Source organism: Microcebus murinus, chromosome 9, assembly GCF_040939455.1.
Source record: "Microcebus murinus isolate Inina chromosome 9, M.murinus_Inina_mat1.0, whole genome shotgun sequence".
NCBI classification, from domain to species: Eukaryota; Metazoa; Chordata; class Mammalia; order Primates; family Cheirogaleidae; genus Microcebus; species Microcebus murinus.
The window spans coordinates 41,807,397-41,818,642 of record NC_134112.1 but is presented as its reverse complement, the minus strand read 5'-3'; the positions used below and the strand labels follow the sequence as shown (position 1 = coordinate 41,818,642).

The window sequence follows — 11,246 nt, the reverse complement described above, 5'->3', positions numbered from 1 at the left end:
GTGTTGCACTGTATTAGCCCCAGTAATCCGCCACTCTTGTCGCCTGCTTCCTGCCGGGACCGCATCTTTTTACTCCACTCCGTGTCTCCAGCGTTCCAGCGCCGCGCTGGGTACACAAGAGGTGCTCAAGAGGAGCTTGTGGAATGGGTCAATGAGTGAATACATCATGAATGAAATACCCTGGAGCTTCTACTACATATCCTGCATTAAAGTTTAATAGAAATTAAAAACGATCAAATGACCTACAGTAAGTTAACGTGCTTGGAAAGGAGACAGCGGCTCTGAAAAGCAGTCGGAGTCTGCCAGCCCGGGCATCCGGCAGACGCGCCCTAGTGGCGGACTGGAGCGCTGGGGCGGGGCGATCCCGGCGCGAGTGGGCGGGGCTTGCAGACGGGGACCTCCCCTTCCGAGGCCCAGGCGCGGCCGCGCGGCCCCGAAGCGTGGTGGTGGGGTCGTGGGTCCCGGCCCGGTGGTCCCGGTCACCGGCCGCGCCGCCGCGGCCGCCATCTTGCCCGCGCCCCGGCTCCGGCAGCGGGAGGGGCGGTGTCCAGGCCGGAAGCGGCCGTGCGACGGCGCGCTGCCACCTCAGGTCGGTGAGTGCGGCCAGGCCGCGTCTGGGCTCTCGGAGCGCGGCGGCCACCGCGAGGGCCCCGAGATACCCTAGTTGAAAGGCCGGGGCGGCGGCGGGGAGTCGCGTTCCGAGCCGTGGGCTGATAACCGCGCCGAGCGGCCGGTCGGGCCTCGGCGGGAGCCCGGGGACCTCCTCCGGGGCGGTGGGGTCGTGCGCAGCCGCGTCCCACCCTTTGACGGCAGGCTCGCCCAGGTGACTGGAGCGTGGGACTCGCCCTCAGATCGGTGGTTTACCCGCAATAGCACATGCCCTGTTTGAGTTGTACCCTATTGAGCACTGTACTTCTTAAACGGCCTGTCTCCCGGTGAGCACTCTTCTCTTCAAATATGAGTAATGAAAATTCCTTAAGAGGGTGAATGGAGGCTCTCACATATGCCTCAGGCTTTGCCGAATTGCTTAGCAAATGACTGCTTTTGCAGGCCTTTTGTATAACTATATTTTAAGGGAAGTTTGGTCATGTGCGGAGCATCTCCTTGAAGTTAGTGGTGGTGGGAATTTTCTTGAAACTACTATCGTTGTAATTTGCCACGGTAGGAAAAGTAGAAGACAACAACTAAAAGCATGTGATTGATACTTTGTACACTTAGTATTATTGTAATGTGCTGCACTTCACTGTCGAGTGACCTCATGGTGTTGAGATGTACTGTAAGTGTAAAATACACATCGGATTTCTGTCCCCCAAAATGTAAAAAATCTCACTAATAATTATTTTTACATTGATTACATGTTGAAAGAATAATATTTTTATATCTTGGTTAAATAAAATGTATTTTTAAATGTAATTTCGTTTATTTGTTTTTACTTTTTAATTTGGCTACTAGAAATTTTTAAATCACTCGGCTCACACTTTATTATTTCTTTTGGACAGTGCTGTTACACATGTTCCGGGGATGAACACAGAATCAACATGCCTTTCTCTTGCCGAGAAACCATTAATGGGAAATGAGCATGTATTAAACTTGAAGGTGAGGATCTGAATATAAGCTGTAATTATTACAAGCCCCACCCCTTCTACATCCAGTTTTTCAGTGTCTCCAGCATTCGAAAAAAACATTGACTTTCAGGGCTGACTAAGGCAATGGTAGTAATACTAACATCCATGTGATGCCAAGGGCTCATTTCAATGCATTGTCACAACTTTGTAAGATGGGAATACGATAGATTCTATCTCATTGTTATGGTTTGGAGCAGGCGTCCTCAAACTACGGCCGGCGTGCAGGACACAATGATTTCCAACTACCATGAGTAGTTGGAAATCATTTTAAGCATGAGTTGAATAACCTGGTCAAGTTTGTGTTGTAAAAAGATCACTCTGGTCCTCATTAGTATAGTGGTGAATAACCAAAAAAAAAAAAAAAAATCACGCTGATATTCTATAACACTTAATTTCCAAAGGACCTGAGTGGAAAGATGAATAAAAGAATTGCTGAGCCAGTACCACAGACCAAACATGCTGTATGCCTTAATTTCTTATGGAATCAATCTGATTTTGTCCCTTCATTTTTTTATTTCAAAATAAGATATGTGCAGTGTACATAGGAATTTGTTCATAGTTTTTTTAAAACTATAGTCCGGCCCTCCAACAGTCTGATGGACAGTGAACTGTCCCCTTGTTTAAAAAGTTTGAGGACCCCTGATTTGGAGTATTAAAAGATTTGTTAAGGTCTAAGCTAGAGTAAGTGGCTATAAGATCTCTGACTCCAGGTTGTTTTCTTTGCTCTACACTAGATTCCTAGTGATGTGTGTTCATTGATGAGGATCTATTTATATTATGTATTAAATTGTGAATACTTTTCTTAAGAGAGTAGTAATAGATGTTCTTTATACAGGGCTACCTTCGTAATGTGCAACCTATGTAATAGCAAAGGGCCCAGCTTTAGAATGACTAGCATTTGGCTTAGTGGTTTGTTGTCACCATCTTGAAATTTTTAAATAATTTTTTAGTAAGCAGCCCTGCATATTATGTAGCTGATCCTTTCTCTATGTAGTCTTCTAGGATGGAAGTTGAGAGACACTGGACAAGCACCAGAACGTCTAGTGTTCACTTCCACATGAAATGAGAAGAATTTCCTAGTCTCTTTCTAACTCTAAAGTTCTGTGATTCTGCATGAATTACTGTAATGACATTTTGTGGATGGTAATATAAATATTTTAAGTGCATGATATCAGAAGAAATGCTGATAATTTTCCATTGAGAGTCATGTAAATCAAAGTTTTAAAAATTACAAAACACTTTCTATTTTGTGTTTTGTAAGATGGATTTTTCCATGTGGCATCGGGTTTACTTAGATGTTGTATAAGGAGTAGGGTTGTGGAATGGAAGCCTAGGAAAAAAGTATGTTTATTTAAGTATTTATCTTTCAGTGAGATAGGAAGATGAGCCAGATCTGGGATATCTCCATTTAAGAGGTTTCCCCTGTTTGTGAGAGTATATGGACCCTTACTTGGTAGTATCTGTTCCTTTTCTTTGCTGTCTTAGCTACTTCCTGTTATATGAGGTGCCTCTCTTGCTCCTGATTCTTAAATTTTTAAACTCTTTCTAAAATTGGACTTAACTTTATTGCCAGAATGCAATCTTCATTAAACCAGGGACCTTATCTGCCCCTATTCACTGCTACGTTCCCAGCATTTATAACAGTGCCTAGAACATAGAAGGTGCCCAGTCAATAGTTACAGAATAAATGAAAGAGTATTAGAGTAATCCTCTGTTAGGATGGCTTATTTGGGGACTTTTGCCCATCATTGAAACCAGTTATGACAGTGGGCACTTTGATCTTGGCTGGAGCCAACATCTAGGAATGGTAGAGGGTTGAAGCATGAGGAAATTGGTAAAAATTGAAGATAGCAGTTGTGAGAAATGTCAGAGGGACCATTGAACACATACATTTATTTAAATATTTGTTAACTATGTACTAAGTGCCTAGCACTATACTAGGGGCTGGAAAACAAAAGATATTTTACCTGCTCTTATGGAGCTTATAATCCAATAGAAGTGACAGACAAGGGTGATTTAAAGGGAGAGAATACTGTTTAATGAGAGTGTGGTCTGAGTAACTTGATCTAGGCTAGGGAATGGATAAGGGTGGTTGATGTCAAGGTTGAGCAGATGTTAACTTGGCTCGGAAGGGAGGGAAGATGCTCCAGCCAGAGGAAACATCATTTGCAAACGTATGGTGTTGGGGGACAAGGGGCTCCAAGGAACTGAAAAGAAAGACAGTATAGCTAGAACACAGTTAGCAAAGAGAATGGTGTACAGTAGGTAGAGGCCTAAGGCATTTTTAGGGTTTTGTAGGTTATATTAAAGATTTGGAACTCTATACCAAGAGTAGTTGGAAATCATTTTAAGCATGGGTTGAATAACCTGGTCAAGTTTGTGTTGTAAAAAGATCACTCTGGTCCTCATTAGTATAGTGGTGAATAACAAAAAAAAAAATAAAAAAAAAAAATCACACTGATATTCTATAACACTTAATTTCCAAAGGACCAGAGTGGAAAGATGAATAAAAGAATTGCTGAGCCAGCGCCACAGACCAAACATGTTGTATGCCTTAATTTCTTATGGAATCAGTCTGCAGAACCTTGAGACTATCCTTAGTCTGGTAGCATTTGACAGCCTGAGTGGAGGAGACAAGGTGGTAAATGATTAGGTTGATCTAGGGTTGGGGAAAGGCAAACCCAAAGTGAGGAGGAAATGAAGAAATTGAGGATGCTAGTAAGAATATAAATGATTGATCCTGAGCTTCAGAAATGTTAAGGAAATAAAACCATTATAAGAATTCTTAAATGGTTTTCCTAATTTTCTAAATTATGAGTGCATGAAATTCTAGACTGGTAATTCCTAGCTGAAACTTTTGTAAGATCAAAAGGTAAAACAATTACGTTTGAGTTGAATTATTTAGTATTAGTGTATCTTTGATAGGAGTCTGTGCCGGGCTCCATATATGGTCCTAGGAATAGAGAGAGAAGTGAACCATTACTTTGCCCTCTGGGAACTGACAACCTGGTTTTACAGATAAAAATTGCAATGAAGATTTTAAGTATGTTCATTTGTTTTGAATCAAGACTATTGCCTCTTGCTAGCCTCAGGTAAAAACACACATTTAAGTTTTCGTAGGCATCTTTTATTATTAAAACATCATTTTTAACTATAGAGCTATTTTTAGTTTGTGCTTCCACTGCTAGACTTTATTTTTTCAAAAATCTCATTTTTAATATTTATTCAAGGTTTATAGAATTGAAAAGTGAAAGAGCCTCTAATAATCACTTAATTCATTTTCCCAAAGTGTGTGTATCTACCCCTGGTTGTAAATGGGATGAATTTTAGATAAAAGACAATCAAGCATTTTTAATAGCTTTATGTTTATTTTAGTATATGTTAGAAAAATATCATTAGAATAGCGTACCCATGATTCATGCACCTTATGATGAGATTAAAGTCATCAGATTTTAAAAGTGAGTCAGTTTAAAGAAAAATATTAACAGCACAGGTCATACATGACTGAGCTTTGGGAAGTACTAAACCAATGTCTATGTATTGTATAAATGAGAAAACAAAGGCCTCCCTTACATTCAATGACCTTTCCAAGGAATATAACTAATATACCACAGAGCTAAGAATAGAACTCATGTTGCTTAATACATTCCAATGTTTATTTTGCCATATATGGTTGCTTCTTGTTGTTGAAAGTTGAAGAAGAAAACTGTCTTAGTATGGCATTGTACTTTTAAAATCTGCATTGTTCATTGTGGTGGCCACATGTAGCTATTTATATTAAAATTGAAATTTGAACTAGTCACATTTCTAGTGTTCAGTAGCCATGGGGCACCAAGGATGTAGAATATTTCTATCATTGCAGAAAGTTCTTTTGGACATTGCTGCTCGAAGCTATTGCTTAAGAACATGATTCATAACGCTTTAAGTGTTCTGCCCTTCAAAGGGATGTTACTTATTAATTTGCTCACTGCACTAAAGTTGATGTAACCCTGAACTCAAACTGAAGGTACTAGTTTAACAATGCAATTAAGATAACTGATCATGGGAAATAAAGATAGAATGGGATTCTTAAAGATTCCTACCAGCTCATTTTATTTAGAGGAAGTGGTTGCTCTTCTTTTTCCCTTTTTAACAATAAATACTTTCTTGAATTCATAGCAGATGGAGAGAAGAAATACAAATATATTGAAAAAGAGGGTTCTGGTATTGAGAATTTCCTGACTTTTTGAATAGTTTATTCAACTTAAGAATTATGTTTTGTTGATATTTTAAAACTTTTTATTTTTAACATTTTCAGTGAATGGACCTAACTGGACTCTTTGAGCACATCAATAAACATGAGCGGTACCAAACCTGATATTTTGTGGGCACCACACCAGGTTGATAGATTTGTTGTGTGTGACTCAGAACTAAGTCTTTATCATGTGGAATCTACTGTGAATTCAGAACTCAAAGCTGGATCTTTACGTTTATCTGAAGACTCTGCGGCTACATTACTGTCAATAAATTCAGATACACCCTATATGAAATGCGTTGCCTGGTATCTCAATTATGATCCTGAATGTCTCCTAGCAGTTGGACAAGCAAATGGCCGAGTTGTACTTACAAGTCTTGGTCAAGATCATAACTCAAAATTCAAAGATTTGATAGGAAAAGAATTTGTTCCAAAACATGCACGACAATGCAATACCCTTGCATGGAATCCTCTGGATAGTAACTGGCTTGCTGCTGGTCTAGATAAACACAGAGCTGACTTTTCAGTGCTAATATGGGATATCTGCAGCAAATATACTCCTGATATAGTTCCCATGGAAAAAGTGAGACTTTCAGCAGGTGAAAATGAAACAACATTGTTAGTAACAAAACCACTTTATGAATTAGGACAGAATGATGCTTGTCTCTCTCTTTGTTGGCTTCCACGAGACCAAAAACTTCTCCTTGCTGGTATGCATCGTAACCTAGCTATATTTGATCTTAGGAATACGAGCCAAAAGATGTTTGTAAATACAAAAGCTGTTCAAGGGGTGACAGTAGACCCTTACTTCCACGATCGTGTTGCTTCCTTCTATGAAGGTCAGGTTGCAATATGGGATCTTAGAAAATTTGAGAAGCCAGTTTTGACATTGACCGAACAACCAAAGCCCTTAACAAAAGTAGCATGGTGTCCAACCAGGACTGGTCTACTTGCCACTTTAACAAGGGATAGTAATATTATTAGATTGTATGATATGCAGCATACACCCACTCCCATTGGGGATGAAACAGAACCCACAATAATTGAAAGAAGTGTGCAACCTTGTGACAATTACATTGCTTCTTTTGCATGGCATCCAACAAGTCAAAATCGAATGATAGTAGTAACTCCCAACCGAACAATGTCTGACTTCACTGTTTTTGAAAGAATATCTCTTGCTTGGAGCCCAATTACATCTTTAATGTGGGCTTGTGGTCGTCATTTGTATGAATGTGCAGAAGAAGAAAATGATAATTCTTTAGAAAAAGATATAGCAACAAAGATGCGCCTTCGGGCTTTGTCAAGGTATGGACTTGATACAGAGCAGGTGTGGAGAAACCACATTTTAGCTGGAAATGACGATCCACAGCTCAAGTCACTCTGGTATACTCTGCACTATATCCTTTGCATTGTTAATTTTGTGAGGTGAATCAAGTAGGAATGTTCTTAAAGTTTGCTGAAAGGTCAGTCTATGCTGAATGTTTTATGTACAAATACAAGTTTCATAATACTAAAACTATGAAGTAAATTGTTTAAAACTCTTGAACTTGAAATACTGCTTTGTAGATGGTATAAGAGGAAGAAAAGTATATCTCTTCAGTAGAGTAGAACCACCTTATTTGCACTGATGTCTATGAATTGGCTCCAAATCAAATGTAGCTTTTAAATATTTTATTATGCATCATCACTAGTATTTCCTATGCATTTAAATACTTATGAAGCAATACACAGAAGACATGGATCAGAAATCTCCAGGCAACAAAGGATCATTGGTTTATGCAGGAATTAAATCAATTGTAAAATCATCTTTGGGTAAGAAAATTTCATTTTATTTTCTCCAATATGTTTATAACTTTTGTTCTCTTATTTTTGTTCCCCATCATTTCATGGAAATTACCTAGTTATTTCAGGATGTAGACATAAATATCCTTTTTCTTTTTGTGATTTTCTGATTAGATATTTTAGTGAATTGTTGTGTTAAATGCATAATTGCATTTCTATCCAAAACCCTTTTTGCAATGGGTCTTGGTTATTTGAAGTGTTGTTGACTTTTTAAAATCATTCATTTATTCAGTGTTATTTTTTTGAAGATCTACTTTGAGAGGTTTTATACTAGCTGATTTATATTATAGGATGCTGATTGTTCAGATTTTATCACAGCAGTTTGCTTTTTAAACACAACATTAAAAGTTCTCTAGTTGAAGAAGACCCCTTTTTATTTTGCTGCCCAAATACTTTCTTTAAGCCTTCTAATGGCAAGGACTATAACTGTGACATGAAGTATGGCCTAACCTGAAGGAGCCATGCCTGAAATAGTCCTTGATGAATTAGTGAATGAATTGATTAACATATGAATTAATGTAGGATTGAAATTGATAGACTAAGAATAAAATAGTGACGAAAAATAAATTTATTTTTCACTCACTGGTTTAAACAGTTCTTATTCTTTTTATTGGAATTGAATTGTGAATTATCCCTTATCCAGAATGGCTTGGGATCAGAAGTGTTTCAGATTTCAGATTTTTTTGGATTTTGAAATATTTGCATTATATACATACAGATTGAGCATCCCTAATCCAAAATGCAAAATGCTCCAATGAGCATTTCCTTTGAGCATCATTGATGCTCAAAAACTTTCAGATTTGAAGCATTTTAGAATTTGGATTTTCAGATTTGGGATGCTCTGCCTGTATCTCTGTGACCTAGAATTACCTTGTTCCCTAGCTTTTGGTAGTCAAATTTGGGCCCAAGTCAAGCTGCTAGAAAGGTAGTTCACCTTATTTAGTCAAAGAGTAATAATAGAAGTAGTAAATTCAGGCCAGCCACTGTGGCTGACACCTGTAATCCTAGCACTCTGAGAGGCCAAGGAGGGCGGATCGCACAAGGTCAGGAGTTCAAAACCAGGCTGAGCAAGAGCGAGACCCTGTCTCTACCAAAAATAGAAATTAATTGGCCAACTAAAAATATATAGAAAAAATTAGCTGGGCATGGTGGTGCATTCCTGTAGTTCCAGCTACTCAGGAGCCTGAGGCAGTAAGATTACTTGAGCACAGGAGTTTGAGGTTGCTGTGAGCCAGGTTGATAACACACAGCACTATAGCCTGGGCAACAGAGTGAGACTCTGATTCAAAAAAAAGAAGTAGTAAATTCAACTTGACTTTTTTATAGGACTTGTATCAATACTTTACAAATAATATACTTTTTAAAAAATAGGTTAAGCCTTTCAGTTAAACTGTTATATTTATTTTAGTGTTGGGTTTTTTCACAAGGACTTTCAAATTACTTTGGCCCACAGTGCTGAAAGATGCAGTAGATGATTTATCTGATCTGTTTCATTTTCTTGTTCTCTCATTAGTCCTCCACTAAAAAAAGTAATTTTTGTATTATCCCCATAAATTAGCCTGAATACCATGCTTCATGACTTTAGAACCACAGCTGTGAAGAATTAAACATCAAGTTTATAGAATTTATAGTATTTTAGCTATGTAGTAGTTCAGGCCATATTGCATTCTTAGTCATTCAAATATTGATTATGGTGTTTGTTGTATTTTGGTATATTTTAGGGAAAAGCCAACAAACTACCTCTGAGGACAAGCAAAGAGGGAAAGCTGAATATCTTTGTGTTGCTGGTACAGTAGAGACAACTGAGTATCCTACTTAGTCTTGAGTTAGAGTAGTCTTTACCCAGCCTGAAAAAAGACTACTGTTGGAAAAATTTTCTCATCCTCTCATTGCTCAATTTTCAGCGTTTTGTTTTGTTTGGTATAGATATCTTTATTTCTGCTACCCAAAGGTAGTAGAGAAATTATTGTCAAAGATGGCACTCCTAGGTTTCAGTCTTCTATTTTATTTGACCATACCTCCTCTTCTAATTATATCTCTAATAAGTCAACACAGTAAGTCAACACATTGAGCCATCTTGCCCACAATAATCTAATGCATGAGTTTATTAGAGCAGCTAAATTTTAATTTTGGTACAAATAATATATGATTGCTTACTATGAATTAGTTGCTTTCACCCTGTTACTGTATTTAATTTTTACAACTATAATATGAATTAAGTTCATTCATTCAACACATATTTATTACGTGCTCATGAGGTGCCAAGAACTAACCTAGAAACCAGAGACATAACAACAAGGTGGATAAATCTCCCCCTTCATGGAGATTGAGCAAGATCAGTGTCATCCCTGCTCTTGGGAAATTTCCATTCTAATTCAGAATAAAGTAAACAGGCAATTCGAACATGGAGAAGAACAAACAGTTGTATATAGGAAGGATTCCTTTTCTTAGAGGAGATAAAGTCGAGGAAGAGGTCCAGACAGGGAGCTGCACATGCAGTGAGCCCAGAGGGAAGAGAGCATAGCACATTTAGTATGGCTGGAACAGAGCATGAGAGAAGTGTGAAAAGAATGGAGACTGGAAAGCTAAGCAATGGGCTAACTCAGGAAGGACTTAGAAATCATGTTAAGAATTTAGGGAGATTTATCATCTTATAAGAAGGAGAAACTAAGGATGGATTTTAAAGGATAATGACAGAATTAGATTTGTGTTTTAGAACTGTCACTATGTATGGAATAAATTGGAAAGGGATCAAGATATATAGTAGGAACATCATGTAAAAGCCTGCAGTACTCAGGGAAGAAGTGATGGTGTCCTTACTAAGGTTAGTGGCAAAGAGGCTACAGAAATGTGGATAAATTAAAAGAGCAGGACAAAGTTTAATGATTAATTAGGTAAAAGGGATGGAGGAGGCAGAGAAGTCAAAGATAGCACACACGTATTTACCTTGGGAAACTAGGTGATTTTAGTACCGGTTAGGAGTAACACAGGAAGAGTGTGTTTGAGAAGAAGTTTATTTTGGAGCAAGTTGAAATCAAGATACCTAGGTAGAGATGTCCACTGGCAATGGGATATGAGTCCAAAGCTCAGTGGGATGAATATAACTAGAAAGAAATATGTTAGAAATAAGTGATATTTGGTGGAATAGATGGAATTATTCAGAGTAAGAACAGAAAGAAGTGGCTTAGGAGACTGAGGGGGAATGACAAGAGAGGTAGGAGAAAGATCAGAAGAGGCATATATATTTATGTGGAGGAGAGAAGAGAGAACTGAGTTGCCAAGTGCTCCATGCTTCAAATTCAGTCAAATAAGATAAGTAAAAAGTACTCATTGGATCTGGAAATAGGAGAAAGGCTTCAGTGGTGATGTGGATGGCAAATTGTAGTTGGATTAGAAATTTAGATTGGGTTAAGGAAATGAAGTCATCAATTATAAATCTTTCAAGAAATGTGACTCTGTAAAAGAGGACAAAAAGATATTCAGTAGTACCAGGAGGCAAATCTGGAGTGAAGGAAGAACTTTGTGTTGTTTATATTTGTTTTCAA

General features: G+C 38.2%; 1 protein-coding gene across 2 annotated transcripts in view; it reads left to right on the top strand.

Moving 5' to 3' along the window:
* Positions 1-372: 372 nt before the first annotated feature.
* Positions 373-11,246, top strand: part of MIOS (meiosis regulator for oocyte development) — a 35,555-nt gene continuing 24,681 nt past the window's right edge. Inside the window, exons 1-5 of one of the 2 annotated variants that reach the window (XM_012757147.3) lie at positions 373-589; positions 1,500-1,596; positions 5,923-7,256; positions 7,573-7,671; positions 9,423-9,488. In XM_012757147.3, the coding sequence (XP_012612601.1) occupies positions 5,963-7,256; positions 7,573-7,671; positions 9,423-9,488 (1,459 nt within the window). In that variant the 5' untranslated portion in view covers positions 373-589; positions 1,500-1,596; positions 5,923-5,962. The remainder of the gene's footprint in view (positions 590-1,499; positions 1,597-5,922; positions 7,257-7,572; positions 7,672-9,422; positions 9,489-11,246) is intronic. The other variant, XM_012757150.3, reaches the window with a different exon arrangement.